Source organism: Triticum urartu, chromosome 3A (assembly GCF_056163025.1).
Source record: "Triticum urartu cultivar PI428250 chromosome 3A, HENAU_Tu73, whole genome shotgun sequence".
NCBI lineage: Eukaryota > Viridiplantae > Streptophyta > Magnoliopsida > Poales > Poaceae > Triticum > Triticum urartu.
The window spans coordinates 707,719,308-707,735,802 of NC_141875.1; the positions used below are offsets into that span (position 1 = coordinate 707,719,308).

General features: G+C 48.1%; 1 protein-coding gene across 2 annotated transcripts; it reads left to right on the forward strand.

The window, feature by feature from the left end:
* Positions 1–6,649: 6,649 nt before the first annotated feature.
* On the forward strand, positions 6,650–13,931 carry LOC125546149 (protein CLT1, chloroplastic). Of its 2 annotated transcripts, XR_007300458.2 has the most exons (11): positions 6,650–7,333; positions 8,644–8,789; positions 8,920–8,957; positions 9,047–9,162; positions 10,150–10,249; positions 10,338–10,373; positions 10,526–10,576; positions 10,654–10,777; positions 11,299–11,424; positions 13,182–13,533; positions 13,604–13,931. XR_007300458.2 is itself a non-coding variant. In XM_048710312.2 (10 exons), exons 1-10 carry the CDS (start codon positions 6,900–6,902, stop codon positions 13,337–13,339), a joined length of 1,329 nt encoding a protein of 442 aa, XP_048566269.1. In that variant the 5' UTR covers positions 6,650–6,899; the 3' UTR covers positions 13,340–13,931. The 2 variants fall into 2 exon arrangements, 1 of the variants encoding a protein (XP_048566269.1); XM_048710312.2 differs by having other exon boundaries at positions 13,182–13,931.
* Positions 13,932–16,495: the final 2,564 nt, after the last annotated feature.

Genomic DNA, 16,495 nt, shown 5'->3' on the forward strand with positions numbered 1-16,495 from the left:
TTTTTGGAGTAATTTCATACTTTTGGTTTTCTTAGAGTAAAGTCCACCGTAACAAATATTCTTCTTAAACATCTTACCTTAAGTTCTATAAACATTATTATGAAAATTTTAGTTTTATTGAGTATAAAATAATATATTCGTAATGATAAATATAAAATAGTATGAAAAATACAAATATGCATGACCATGATCACATTATTAGTTATGCTAGTTATACATAAAAATTAGCATTTGAGACAATCTAATAACATATAAGGACACCATTAACACATTTAGTGAAAATAGCAATTATAATGAAGTAACAAAGTTTAGTACAAATAGACAAGAAGGACAGATTTTAATTGCATATGACACGACAACTAGCTAAATTATTAACGACAAAAACATGAGACAAAGCGATACACATCACTAGTCATGACCAAAATATGAGGCAAATTTTTTTGTACAATTATGTTATTTCGTAGGACCGCGCATACATGAAGCCGGCCACGCACCGCGCTGGTTGTTGGACGGGCACCTCGCTGTACAGTGTTCTCTTGGAGAACTCCATCACGACAAAGATCATCAACTCTTCCTCTTTCGCATATTCTGTCAATGGGAACGACACTAGTGAATGCGGGAACACAACCGAGTCCACGGGGACGGTTTATGCCGCCTCTACCAGCTGGACCACGAGGACAGCGGGCCCACTGATGACGGATGTCAGATGTGAAACCTAATGGGAGTGATCGCCGAGAGGATCGTGGGTGGCTGACAGCGGGTGAAGCGCCAGCTCGAGGTTGAGATGGCACGTGTGTCGAGCTGGCTCCCCACTTCCCGGTAGAGGATGGGGACGGTGATGAGAAAGTTCGTCCACGTTGGTGCCTTATGGTTGTGTGTTGCGGGTGGCAAAGTCGCCGATGCTTTGAGATCCATCCGCCCGACAGTGGAGCGAGTTCGTTTGCATCTGAGCGATGCGGCAGGCACGCTGCATGTTCTGGCGGCCTGCCATGGTAGAGTTTACGCCGGCAACATATGGCCGCATTGCTCAGATTTGGGGGTTTCCTGCGTGGGGGTGGGGGGAGTGAGTGTGAGAGAGATCAAACAAGTGATTGATCTTTTGAACTCTGGTTTTGATACCAGAAGCTTCTCGTGCCTTTCGAACACACGAGACAATGTGCACTACATCAAAGGTTGTGACCAGTTAGTGCTAATAAATTAAATTCTAGTTTGGAATCTTCTAGCATCAACTTGTAACGGGCGAAAATGCCTATATTTCGTGTTCTTTTTCTTTGTGGAAGGAATAAGAAAAAAAACGTGTAACTGATCTCCAGCAGGTTAGTTTTGAAAAAAAAAATCTATCAAATTATGTTTGGTTTTGTATTTTGAGCCAGCTAAAGAAAGACTAATCGTCGTTATATCCTGATTGGTTACCAAGCAATAGCAATTCTAATTTAGAAAAAAATCAAAATCAAAATTAATTGAACAATACAACATAGATTATTTTGTTCTAAAATACACATGAATGCCACAAATAACGTAATAAATGAGAGCTAAAACCAGATGAGGCGAAGAAGCTCATCGAGTTTATGGAGAGGAGGTACGAGGAGCACGAGGCGAAAGTGAACTCCTTGGACCACGTCTACCCAATAGAAAAAATAGTGTTCTACAAGATTTAGCGTTGCTCTTCTCAAAATGCTATAGAAGTTATAGCGTGCTATATTTGAAAATAGCGTTTTGCATACAAATGTCAAATATATCATAAAATTTAAGGCTTCCATAATTGGAACGAAAGGGAACACTCCTAACTAGACAGAGAGGCATATGAGAGCTAGGCTCAGGGCATGTACACTCCTAATTTGAAAGGAAAGGAAACACTCCTAATTAAACAGAGAAGCATTGGTGGCTGACTTGCCGTCACCGGTGGTGTGGTTTACATCGGTGTTGCCTTGCTAGAGTTGGAGACATGGCCTACGCTGCTACTTGGAGAGGGGATGAAGAGAAGTTGTTGCGACTCATGAACCGCAGCCGCCACCTTCACTCATGAGTTAGGAACGCCGCCGCCCTCGGTCACGAGCTAGTCGGAAATTGGTGACGAATTGGCTAGGTTGTAGAGAGAGAGAGAGAGAGAGTTGGCCCGATGCTGGATGCCGCCGCCCTCGGTTACGAGCCAGTGGAAAATTGGTGACAAATTGGCTAGGTTAGGCTGTATGTGTTGCGTTAGAGAGAGAGAGAGTTAGTTGGCCCGATGCTGGATGGGCTGTTGTTGGGTATACGCTAAAACACTACAATGTTATTTTGTTTAGTGTCGAAATAGCCTGTTATAGCGGGAACAACTCCGTAGCGAGCAAATTAGCTAAAAGTAACGTGATCCTTTCAAATACGCTATAGCAACCCTATAATGTTGAAATAGCGTGTTATTTTTGTCGTTGCTTCTACCACGACATCTTCAAGCTGGTCGCATGAGTTTCTCTGGTCCAGGTGCACCTGTATACAGTTCACCCTCATCACTCATCCGTCATCGCCACTGACACTGAACCTTTCGACCAAGCTGTTCCCCCGCAGACTGTTCTGCGAGGAGCGCGGGCAGGTGCAGTACAGCAGGATGCCGACCAAGGAGAAGCTGCAGGAGGTATACACCGTGAGTCGCGTTATTGAGTCGGTGTGATTTGTATCGAGGAGACAGGAACTCTAGATCGTGGGAACAGAAGCACCGCAAGACTGGGGCGAGGTGAGACTTCTCCCAATGCATCGATGCTAAAGTGGGGTGCTAAGTGCATTAAAATGCTTAGCAACTAATGTCCCCAATGCATTGGTGCTTAGATTTTGTATCTAAGCCTCCTCTATTTAATTGTTTAGCAATAAAACTCCTTCATGTATTGGTTGGTAGTCTTTTTGCTTAGGTCCATGTGCTTAGCATTGGTTTTTATTGGGGTCACCATAATGCTTTCTCTCCTCTTTAAATGCTTTGCCATATTATATTTCTACCTATGTGGCACCCTTAGCACCTGTACACCGTGGAGCACTGGGAAGGGCCTGAAGCAGAGGAGTTCGCGAGCGTGAGCCGGGAGCTTTTTTTTAGGTAACATGAGCCGGGAGCTGGTGTGTCGGGACAGCTTCCGCCTCGGCCGGCACTCTGGCACTAAAATAAGGGCATGTACAATGATGTTATCTTAGAAATGTCACGTAAAATAAATGACGAGGTGAAGGAGAAAAAACTCATAAAAAAAGATTTGTCTTCTCTTATTTAAGATAAGACAAGAGATAATCTCTTAGCACAATTTATCTCACCATGTTTTAAGGAATTGCTAATTATTAAAGATAAGGCTAAGATATAATCCATTATGAACATATTTTTTTGTCATATCTAAATTACATGCAAGACTTAAAATAAGACTGTTTTATCAACCATTGTACATGCCCTAATGCGATAGCTCGGCTCAAACACTGAAGCTAGCACAAATTTAACTGCACTAGTTGACTGCTGGTTGTTTTTTCTTCGTATAATAAAAAAGAACAATTTGTCTAATTCACATTTAGATGTTTTTTAAAAATATCACATCTAACCTCTCATAAATATATAATGCAGCAATAAAATTAAAAAAAAACTAGGACAAAAAATAAACCACAAACAAAATGGACATCAGCTTAGATGTGACATAAACAGACCCTAAAAAGAATGACAGGTAAGGAAAGTTAGGCTGGACGGCCTGGACGGGTAGAATAATTACCGAATAGGCCAGGCAAGGCACAATCACGCGCGGGACCCATGGGAGGTGGCGTGTCGGGCCACCAAAAAGAAGAGGCCGAGATGAAAAAAAGCACACCACGCACCCAACACGTCGCGACATGCAGGCAGTGATGGGAAGGTGGTGGCGGCCTGCCTCGTCCCGCCTTCCGCTTCCGAATTGGCCTTTGGCTGCCTCAGCGTCAGCGATGACCTGACCACGTGCCAACGACAAGCCAGGTTCGGCTCCGAGCGGCACACGCTCGCTCGGCGCGACGACGTAAGCGGTGACCGCCCGCGTCGCGCTATCCTTTGGCGGATACGGCGGCGCCGTCGCGGGGCCCGCGGGAACGGGGACGCGATGGGTGCGTGGCGGGGTGGGTGGCGGGGTGGCGCGGTGGACGGACTGGCAGGGGAGCCCACGAAATAGCAGCCAGCCAGCAGCGGCGGCCTGTGGCGCCGCGGTGCCGCTGCTTGTGCCCGTCCCTTTCCATCAAAAGATCCGAGGGGCCCGGCCCCGGCGGCTCTGCCCCCACTACTCATGGAACGGGCTCATCGATTCTAGAGTAATTCTATTTTATTTGCCTAACGACCAGCCTCGTGTGTAGTCACTTGGCAAGTTGGCAGTTGGCACTAGCGTTCTTCTGTTCGAGGCCCTACTCTTCCATACTTCCATGGGCAATGAGTGAGTGAGTGAGTACAGTAGCAGTTACACACAAGTCCAAATTGCGGGAGGGGGTTGTCAATCACGTATGACACGACGACCCCACTAGCCAGTGAAGGAGATGGGCATGCGATGAGCACGGCGGGCGCGTGATTAGGCGCAGGGGGACACTGACCGGTGGGTCCATGTCCCAGTGTGAGTTGGTGATAGGCTACGTGTCGTGGTCGTAAAATGCGGCAGTGGGGGTTGTCATATACAGTGGCGGAACATGAGCAAGTTGTAAGAGGGGGCCAACTTCGTTTAAGTAAGCATAATATACATGAAAAATTATATCAGCTAACTGATCCATCAGTGGAGTCGATGTCTAAATTACCAAAACGTCTCAAGTCTTAATCAAATGACAAGAAAATAAGGAATGCATACTAGATATATCTAACCTAACCAACCACCACCGCAAGTATGTAACCACTAACCAAGTAATTGTATGTGACAAACGAACCAACGTGTTGGTGCACGGCGTGCCAGCGTTGGCGCCTCGGCGGCATAGACGTGCAGGTATGACCCCAATCGACAAGACAAGGAGGAGTTAAGCCGAGAACGGGGATTAAAGTTGAAGTTTGTGCAACTCAATATCTGCTCGGGTGACGAGGAGCTGAGAAGAGGAGGATTGAGGCGAGGCTTATGGTGGATGCGAGATGGACGAGCAGGAGGCCAATGCTACAGTGATTGCTTCAATCTATTCTTATTCGATGGGCCTTTATCATTTATCTGCAAATGGGCTGGGTTGAAGTACTAAGTGTATGTAGTAATTATGTGTTGCACTTTTGGAAGGGGGGGGGGGTCGTGGCCCAGGTTGGCCTCCACAACCCTCCGCCAGTGGTCACATATGACACGGCAACCCCACTGGCAGTGAAGGAGATGGGACAAAGGGACATGCAATGAGCGCGGCGGCCGCGTGATCAGGCGTAGGAGACACTGACCAGTGGGTCCATGTCCCAGTGTGAGTTGGTGACAGCCTGTGTGCCGTGGTGGTTAAATGCGGCCGCATACGCGAGAGGAGGGGTTATGCTGTATGATGATAAGTTAGACCCGAAAGAGAGAAATTGTTCTTCCTCGTGCTATCTCAGATCCCCTTCTTCCTCCTCAATCCTGCTCCCAAATCTCTTCTCTCCTTAGATCGCTATAGGCCGGTGACAAGTGGTATCAGAGGTTAGAGTCCTGGATCCCCTCTACCAGAAACCTTGCTACCAAACCAAATCGGCGAAGCAGGCGACAGCGATGGAAGAGCAGATCGTGGCGCTCGCAAAGGTGGTTAACGATGCACGCACCGCCCTCAACGCGATCCAACAATCGCTCGAGATGTGGAGGCCGACGGTGACCAACCTGCAGCAACAATTGGATCGGTGATTTGCATTCCCAGGTCAGCCGGATCACGCTGCATCTGGCGGCCGCGTCGTCTCCGGCGACCCCAGGGGACGCGGTGGTGCGGCCTACGTCGACAAATCCCACCGACGACGCAAGGCACCACGACCCCGATGGCCACGGCGAGATCATCGACACCGGGGGGCTCGGCTCATAGGGTGGTCCCCACCTTGACGCCGCCTTCGGTCAAAGGTGCGTACCAAATCTCCCCTCTCAAAATCCCTATTGCTACTCACGTCCATCGGGGTAGAGAATTGGAGTACAGATCACCACATCCTCCGCACTCCAATTGGGCCCTTCTCAAACTTGATTTCCCACAGTTCGAGGGCGAGAACCCTCAATTTCGGAAGACTAGATGTGCGAAGAAGTACTTTGATGTGTACGGTGTGCAACTGGGTCTTTGGGTCCGTGTTGCTATGCTGCATTTTTCTGGCACCACGGCTTGCTGGCTTCAAGTTCACGGAGCGCGCAACACCCCCGGGCGACACTTTGCGCTGCTCTGTGCGCCAAATTCGCCTGCGAGCAGTATCAAACACAATGGCACCTGAGCCGCCATGTCTCACAAACCGACGAAACGGCCCGCCGCCCCCTTCCCCGTAGCCGGCGGATTTCGCCGGCCGCTTCTCCGGTGACGACGAGACCAGTTGAAGGGAGAAGGGATCTCAGCGCGGGCGATCTAGGGTTTCCGGTGTCGCCAGGAGGAGGGGGGGCCTGCATGTTTTCGAATCCCAGAGTTCCACTCTAGGAAGGAAATCTATGGCATCCATGCCCCACTCCACGTGCTGAAATTAAACACAGACTTGCACGCAAATACACCCAAGAAATTCCGAAACCAGAATGAGGCACCACACGGCAAAAACTACTTGCCTTTTCGATTCGCCCTCCCATAGCCATCCGTAGCCGTGGTCCAGCCCACCGATGTATTGTTGTAGAGTAAAACGCATAGCAAATCAAATAGGCGGCCGAGCGAAGCAGAGGCCAAGCGAAACAGAGCAACTGCCAGCAGCAGGACGAATCTTCCTCTCGATCCCACCAACCACTACTAATTAGTCTACTGCCTACGCACATCGGAGCAGGAAGCAGAGCACCAGGTTCCGGTTCCCGGCGATGGCGTCGTCCTCGTCGTCGTCGTCGGCGCGCGTGTCGACGGCGCGGCAGCCGCTGCGGTGTCTCCCGTCGGGCCGCGCCGCCAATGGAGCCGCGGCGGCGGTGACGCTGGGGATGCCGAGGAGGGAGGCGCGGGTGACTCTGCGGGCGCACGCGCGGCGGAACATCGCGGCCGCTGCGTGGGCGGAGGCGGGTGTCGCGCCGTGGAGCAGGGGGAAGGAGGCGGCGACGGCGTGCGCGGCGGCGGGGCAGGTGGCGGGGACGAGCGCCGCCGGGGCCGGGGTCGGGGTGGGGGGCAGGAGCGTCGGGAAGGACGTGGCCCTGGCCACGGCCGCCGTGGTCGCCACGGGCACGGCGAACCGCGTCCTCTACAAGCTCGCCCTCGTGCCGCTCCGCCAGTACCCCTTCTTCCTCGCGCAGTTCGCCACGTTCGGGTACGCCCTCCCTCCAACGCCTCCCTCTTCCTCTCCTTCCGGCCATCGACTGATTGCTCAGAGCCCATCCTCGCTCCGCTTTCCGCCGCCGTCGCCGCCGCCGATCCAATCGAGGGACGGGGGACGGAGCCGGCGGTTCCTCCTCGAGCAGCGGGGAGATTCCAGCCACCACGATCGATCGATCGATACGCGAGCTGTCGTGTCGCGAATCATTTTTCCTCTTCGGCCCGTGCGGCGCGTGCCTCGTGGGCCCCGGCCCCGGCCCCTCGCGCGGGGCCACGTGACAGAGACGGTAGCGGGGCGAGATTTTTCCTGGTGGTTCGTTATTATTATTATATCTGGACATGGTTGCTGCTGCTGGGTACGGCTGTGCTTCTTTACTTTCCCTTCTGGTGTCTAGTGGACGCCTGAGCTGGACATTTTTTCTGATAGCCAAAATCCAAATGGTACTGCACCGCAAATTTGGACTCCACTCGCCCTGTTTTCCGCGTGCGACTTCCTGCCAATGGGCCAATGCATGCTGGCCATAATAACTGCATAAAACCCGATACCTGAAGCCTGAAGCCTGAAGCCCGAAGCCCGAACCCGTATAACCTGAACCTGGAAAAGCAAGCACTACATCGGGTAGCAGTTTTGGAACTACATCGGGTAGCAGTTTTGGAAACCTGAATGTAGTTCGGGAAATGATTATTGAAGCCCACTAGAAATATCTCGCACAAATGTCATTTACTCATTCGCTGCAGAAATGTTGTTATTTTTGCCTGCTAGCGTCTCACTCACACAGGGCGTACCACTTGGCACTGGATGGAATGGCCTTCTGTTTTTCTTGGACACTCATCGAGAACGTGTCATTGTTGTAATTAGTTTGAGAAGAACGCGGCGGAGATGGCAAAAATACACAGCCACCAAACCGTGGCGACGGCCAGGCCAAAACGAAGGACTGCAGCCTGAAGAAACCCAAATAAATTTTCTTTGGTTTGAGAAAAAAGTGAGTCTGTTTAGTTAAGTTTAGATGGCGGGTTTCCGTGTTGACAAGATTTGGGAGGTTGTGCGGCGTCGAAATGCAAGCCTTTTCGCTCTCCATGGGCAGGGCCTAGAGGCCGAAAAGTTGGCGGTGTGCGGTTGCAAGCCAATAGTGAAATTGCATAACCATCATATTCATTTCACCATTGTTATTTTTGCACATTAACACCATATGCTCCACAAATTTCTATCATGATAAAATGGAAACATACACGTGAAAAAAAAGACTTCTGATTGAACATTTCTTGGACGCTAATAACACGGCATGGGTCTCTTCACTTTTGCAGCTATGTGGTTGTCTACTTCTCAATCCTGTTTTTTCGTTATCAAGCTGGCCATGTGACGGATGAGATGCTTTCTCTACCACAGAAGCCTTTTATAGTCATAGGCCTCTTGGAGGCTCTAGCAGCAGCAGCAGGGATGTCTGCTGGAGGTAAAAAAAAATTCTTGTCAAAATCAAATACAGCATGTTCCTCACAGATTTTCACTTCTAAAATATACATACTTGATATGTGACATAAGGAACTCACACTCACAGTATTATATGCTTTTTGCTGGGGCAGCTATTCTTTCTGGTGCTTCAATACCAATATTATCACAGGTTGGTGGGTCATCAGTATAATCATATGACAGACTTCATTTTACCACCTGCGATCACAGTTATATAATTATCTTACTACCTTGCTGCAGACCTATCTTGTATGGCAGCTTGTTTTGTCTGCTATTTTCCTAAAGAGGCGCTATAGACTTAATGAGATAACAGGATGCTTTCTAGTGACAGTTGGTGTGGTAATAACTGTAGCAAGGTATGTTTCTAATAATCTCACTCTTGGTTTGCAAGCACCTAGTAAGCACTCGAGTATATTTATACAACTGTAATCCATGCCAAGGAGTTTGTTGTCCTGCTTCTCGTTATGTTGTCTTACAAGCAAATGTTATGGTTAAATCTGAAAGAGAATAAGCTTTATTATTTGGAGATGGGCATGTAAAGTACCACGAAAGAAAAAATATGGAAAATTAGTTAATATTTGGAACGTATGCATATGCAATATGGCTTGTATGATGCAGAATTCCTCAATGTAGCACACGTGACATCTTCACACACATGTGCGTATACTATTGAACTGCTATGCTGGAACATTTGTTTTGATAACAGTCCAAAAATATTATGATTTGGTGATAGTGTCAAGATCCCAATCATGGAATGTGAGGCAAAAACTGCTTGATATTTAAGTACAGTTTTATTTTGACATATTCACTACTGCTCTGTTTTTCATTACAATGCGTGTGTGGGAACAGTGGCGGTTCAGACCTATAAACTCTGTTGTATCAGACTATCAGTCCAATCAATCTGGTTGATATTTGTTTAAATGTATAGAAAAAGTCAGGCATGTTTTAGACCCCACAGACTATGTGTGAAATTGCCACTTGGGCAAGAGATGATCGCACAAGGGGTTATGAAATACTCTCTCTATAAGCTAAAATAAGATATTTTAGATCACTAAAGTAGTGATCTAAAAGACTATTATATGATCTTTTAGATCACTAAAGTAGTGATCTAAATGATCTTACATCAGTCTACTGAGGGACTACCTTTACAACTACGTACACATATTTTGTGGCAATATTGTGATGTCTAAGTGGAACGCTTGTGCATGATTAAGCTGTTCAGTACCTTAATGTTTTTTTTCGAAAAGGGGGTCACCCCGGCCTCTGCATCAGAACGATGCATACGGCCAACAGTACCTTTATGTGAACAAAGTTTAACACGAGCCTTACTTTTTTATGTATAGTGGAACTGGTGCTGGTGCTTCACTACAAAGTACTGGAATTTTGTGGCCACTGCTAATGATAATATCATTCTTTCTGCAAGCTGCTGACACAGTATTGAAGGTACCAAGTCCGCTAATCAGTCGATTGACTATTTTCTGTTCTTTAGCTACCAGTTTTACCTGATACAACTAAAATGTAATTGTTGCAGGAGATAATATTTATAGATGCTGCTAAGAATTTGAAGGTACCGCATTTCTCCCATAATTGTCACCTGGCAAAATTTTCTCTAAGATGTAGAACTTACTCTTTATGAAAGCATGCCTACTGGCAACTGCTATCTCTTCATTGTGTTCGTGAGATGCCTTTCTCATTCCGATATTTTTGTTTTTTATCCAGGGTGGCTCAGTTGATCTTTTTGTTGTCAACTCGTATGGCTCTGCTTATCAAGTATGGTCCTGATTTCAACTACCATGCTTGAATCATACAGAAGCTATCCATCACAATTAATAAACCTATCTTTTCAGGCTATTTTTATGTGTCTCTTGCTGCCATTCTTGTCAAAGTTATGGGGTATTCCATTCCATCTACTACCAACATACATCAGAGATGGTGCAGCCTGCTTTCTAAATATGGGATCATTATCTGCTGGTAAATTTTCCAAAGTTTTTAGGCTCATCTTTTCTGTCTCTTGAGTTCTCATCGGAACATCTGCCTTGATCTTCCTGGTGCATGCAATAATTTTCTGATTAGGTCTCTTGATCACTTGGCTTCATTTGTGATGTTATATTTGCTAGGGGGATAACTGCAGATCTAAATCAATCACTGATATCTCTTAAGAAAAGAAGTTAATCACTGATGATTAATTACCATACGACATTCAGTTTTTGAAATTCGTCACATTGTATTAGCACTTAATAGCAAGTATCATTAAGCTCTTTGAGTTGAAAACCCATCATTTCTGTATTTATTTCTTCCTAATTTTGAAAAGGACCACCTGGATTTTATCTGCTCATAGTTGATTTATTTATTTTCTGATCCCCATAATGATTATTTATTGTTTTCATGGTAATATCTTTTTTGACATGTCTTGAATTTTACTTTTATAAATAGTAAAGCCATCTAAGCATGTTGTTGCACAATCCTCTTATTAAAATTTTTGGGTTGTGCAGGCTGTGAAGGGGCACCACTGCTACCGCTACTATTTGTGTTGGTTAATATGGGATTCAATATATCCTTGCTACACCTGCTAAAGATTTCTTCTGCTGTTGCATCTTGTCTAGCCTCTACATTCTCAGGTTTATATATTCTTTATATGCGCACGTCTTCTCCACTGATAAATAGTTTTAAGAAGTTTTTTTTTATTTCGTTTATACTTCATCCAAGTGCCATCTTTGTGTTGAACATATTAGAACTAGTTTTGAAGGAAGGTGTGGAATCCAGTTAAAACTGACATTGCAGGAAGTATTTGCATGCTTGGTTTTGTAGCCCAAGGTCACACCTAATCTTAGTCGTGCCACGATTCCTTAAGCATGTGGTTGGTTCAGTGCCACAATCTTGGCCTGCCACATTTTGTTAGTCATATGCGATGTACATGTCATAGACACAATTTCTTGACAAATCTTTTCACAGTTTGCAGTGGCCATGTCACAGTGCTAATGTTAGGCATCAGCAAGCACATGCTAAAATCTGGTACCATTAGACAACTGGTTAAAACTATTCTATACAGTTCATTGTGTGTCATCCAGCTTTCAATTCTGGATCTGGAAGCCTTATAGTAACCATATATAAGCTGAGATGTTGTATTCACACCCTGCTTCGTTTCAACACACAAATAGAAAGACGCCGTTAAAGGGGGAAATTTTCTCCCTTAACTGTACGTTGTTAGGTAGAATTGAGGCACCACGCGGAGGCTGCGCCTCGAACGCGGGTGGGTGAGCTCACGGGTCTGTGCTCTTACCAACCGGCCACTGCTTGGTTCTGGTCTCAACACACAAATCACTACTTCATTAAGCAGTCCACATTAATCTTTGTGTTCCCTTCCCTATATCTGGCTCAGTAAAATATATTAATAAGCCACATTTTATTATATATACTGGAGGGAGAGTTGTGATGATTTCACAAGGAAGAGGGTCATTTTCACTGATTTCTGTCTGATGACAGTGCTGCTGTGGTCAAGTTTATCAGTTAGAAGCAGAGAGGACGATAATAGTATGTTTAGAATTTCATACCTGACTTGCTCCTCTGTATCATCATTCTGTAATATGGAAGCTTTTGAGGTGTAGTTAGTTATGGAATTTCGACCACGGGGACGAAGCAAACCCTTTATCAAAATAATGAGTTATGGAGGAAGTATGACATCAAGTGAGAATGTAACGTCAATTAAAATTTCTAAAGCAAACTTTCCTATCATGCAGTCGATGTATGTCCACCCCTCTCATAGGCTCTAGAAAATAAGCCTAGGACAGGAGAAAAGAACGCACGTTTGGGATATGGACAGAAGTTTGGCTGTGTTGGCTGACCATGATCCCACATAACTGAGTTGCACCATGTCACTTCAGAACTAAGCTTACCAAAATTATTAAGGAGCGAAAGTAGGGGAAAACAAGCACAAAGATTCAGTTGTAGCTATCTTTCATCACCATTATTTGCACGTTTTCTATTTGGTTCCTGCATAACGACTGCACATGCCTTAATCACTGTCACTTCCCAGTTGCCACTTCACCTGGCCACTTGAGGCTGCCATGTATTAGCGGTTTCTGAAACCTGTGTGCTCCTTTGGAAAAGGACTTTAATACAGAACTAACTTGAGCTTGTTTTTCGTCCCTACCAGTCAGATACTATAATGAATCAATAGTCTAGCGTCCAACGTACTTCGCGTTCATCGTTTGCACTTACACCTGAACATAAAGTTCAGGGGGGGAAAAGTTATAAATCTTTCAGCTAGCATTCCTTTTCTGATTACTACTCATTGTTCCCTTGTACAAGTAGATATGCAGTATGCCTGCACGCTGAGCAGCGAACTGATCACTAATGATGGCCTTTCTTGATGCAGTCCCGCTGTCGATCTACGCCTTCACCCTACCGCTGCCGTACATCGGCGTGGCGTCGACCCTCCCTCCCGGCTTCGTTGCAGGCGCTGCAGTTCTCATCGCCGGCTTACTAATGCACAGCCTTCCGCAGCCAGAAAATTGCGGGGAAAGCCAGGAATGACTAGCTAATTAGCATGCATTTCTTCGTATTCTACATAACCATGGCTGGCTCCTCATCCGGCCTGGTCTTGAAAGGCAGAGCAGAAGTTCTCCTGTGAGCCACCTGACCTGACTGTTGTGTGTTGTATGGTAGCATGTCATTTATCCAATAAAAGCGAGGAGAAGCCGCATGGGTACATAGACAAGAATAAAAAGGTTGAGATCAAGCAGGAAATACCTCTCTTTGTGTGTTCTCTCCTACTGATACTGAGACGGGCACTCGCAGTTTGTGGAGGGGAAGAGGATCAGGGAGAAGAGCAGGAGCATCATCACCACAGGGACGAAGAGCAGGAAGGCCGGCGGCGGCGGCAGCGGGGGCAGCACCAGTGGGAGGCACAGGAGCATCGCCGCCGCCGCCAGCAAGATCATCAGGAGGACGCCCCTGTCCATCTGGGCCGGCTTCTCTAGTGGATGTTCATCTCTTACTCTGTGTTTGGTTGGGTTCCTTGGAAGAGGAAGAACTGTCGTGTGTTGGAGGGGGGATATGGGTGTTGCTTTGTGTGAGAGACAACTAACAGGTGCATCTTTGATTCTTTGCTCCTCTGCGGTGAATATATATTGGTGTGATGGTGGTGGGTGGCCCTCTTTCTGGGAGGCCGAGGATGCCGGTGGGGACGGACAGTTGGAGAGGACATGCATGGGGTGGGCCGGCCACTGCCTGCTGCTTTTGTTTACCAATAATAACGCAGGCGGTAATCCAGTCCTGATGTCAGATTAGCCGCATTATTACTCTCCACTGTTTCCTGGGAAACGCCGGATTTTGTTACAGTACTTTGATCCATCTTGACCCGTCGACAGTGTCATTTTGCGACCTCGGTTCTGTCCCTTCCAGGGAGGAGTGGTAGATTTCTTTCTGCCTTACTGTGTCTTAACAGCAAGCGAATCTTCTTTACTCCCGGTGCCAAGCTTCTTCCCAACCTTGTTGGCTGTCGGTGAATGTGTGTCAACAGGCAGCGAGGCTTGCGATCCAACCGGGGCGCATCACACATGGACCGCCGACGACCACATTAACAGGTAGGGGCATCTGTAACGCGGACCCCCGACACCGTTCAGACTATATGGCATCAGCATTTTTCTTGCACACCGAAAGCAAACCAGGGGTTTCACGGGCATTCGGATCGCTGCCACACAAACATCTAACAACCGTGGCCCACCTAAACCCTCTCCCTTGCTCGTGCTTTTTCCCGCCAAAAGCCAGCTGTTCACATTCATGCTGCTCTAGAGCGGCCGCTCTGCATTGACGCTGGCTTAGAGTGGCCGTGACCTCTCATTAGCATCGGCACTTAAGCGGCTAGCCGGCCGAGGGTGCCTCTCGTGGCGTGTCCCCTATTTCTGCGTTGTTCAATGCCGGAGATGTTTACAGGACGGGACGAGACAGATATATATCACCCCCATTCAATGACTGTCTAGCCGTCTACCGCCATTAAGCATGCTCGTCGGTCGAGAAACCAACTCCGGCGCCCGAGCATTGACGCACCTGAACGCTTGGCCTCACTATTCAAAGGCGGTCACACCTGGCTCACACCGCATTACAACCCATTCGCTCCTCTCGTGCACCACATCCACCATGACCACGAGCGGGAACACGTTGTGGAAAAACCTGTCGACGAAGCAGAAGCGTGAGGTGGCAGCCTGGCAGAGCCATCGTGCTAGGCAGATAGAGGCCGCCATGCCGGCCATCTCTCCGGAGGTCTCCGACGATGACCCCCCAATGGAGACTGGCTTCGATGATGACTCCGCGCCGCAACCCACAACGGTGCATGCTGGCTTGACTATGGAGCAGGCGTGGTCGTACTTCAACATGCCCCCATGGCGGAGGAGCAACCAGTGCTTAAGTGCATTCCAGCAGACGCAGGAGGAGTAGCAACACAATTTGTTCCTTCTCGAGCAGCACCGGTTGACAGAGGGCCAAATCTATGGTGAGCGCGTGAGCGAGGAAGCCGTGGCAACTATGGCCGCACGAATCACAACTCTGTCGTCGGGCAACAGGCGCTCTACGAGGCCGCCCGCGCTTACGCTGCCGCTCGCAGCATAGAGGTAATGTAGCCGGATGCGTAGGCAGGCGTAGGCGACCGCGGATGAGAACGCCTCCAGTTGCGCATCCTAAGCATCGCCAACTAGTGTTTGGCTGCGCCAGTGGGACGACGAGCCTGCCGACCATGGACCTCACGTGCACCGACGACAGACAGGTCGTGGACTCCGACGAGGATCAATAGGACATTGGAGGTGGCTTGGCTTTGAGTCCCAAGTGGGCCGGTCCGTCTCGAATGTTCTACTCTTTCTTGTCGGCGATCGCACCTTTGCTTGTGAGTCTTATCGCCGCCGCTCATGGAGACAGCGAGATGAGCCTTGTGATCGCTGGAAGGGAACAACAAGACCGGGGGGGGGGGGGGGGGTGCCGCCGTAGGCTAGTTTAAGTCCGTTCACTTTTTAAAATTGAAAAATGTAAAAAATGTAATGCATATGCACTGGTTTAGATGAGAGTCATCCAGTTTTGCATGTAATTTGTTCGGTTCATTAAAATCTGGTTTAAAATGTATACAGTTATGATTTGATGGCCGGCTTGCACATTAGTAGTGTCTGTGGACTGGTCTCTTTATCCATGGACGGATACAATGTCCAGTTTAGAGGCAGAGATGCCTATCAACACCACCACGCCGCCCACGCTTCCGAAAGACACGGGTATGATTGATCGAACTGAGGAAGCGCAGTGCACCGAATCTGACTGGGCATCCACGTTCGCCTCACCTCGTACAACAAGTCTGTGCGTGCGTGCGTACTGCGACGTACCGACGCACGCCCCCTCTGGCTGTCTGTTGGCGCCAGCCATCCAGCCAGTGAGCCGGGGCGGCCAGCATGCAGTGTACCATTAGTGCCGCGACCGCCCGCTTAACTGGTGTTCCTTTCTCCGAGCATGCTTTTCCTCCTCGTCACCGGCAACGACACAACACTAATTGAGGTCACCCGAGCGGAGCGCAAGCAAGCGGGATGCGGCGCACCTGGCCGAAAGCCACGGGACACGGTCTGGCAACCAGAGGCAAGTTGCATCGGCAGAGAGGAGGGGCTCGGAACCGACAAGGTGCCACAGTGAGTGCATGCATGCTCTGCAGACGGACGG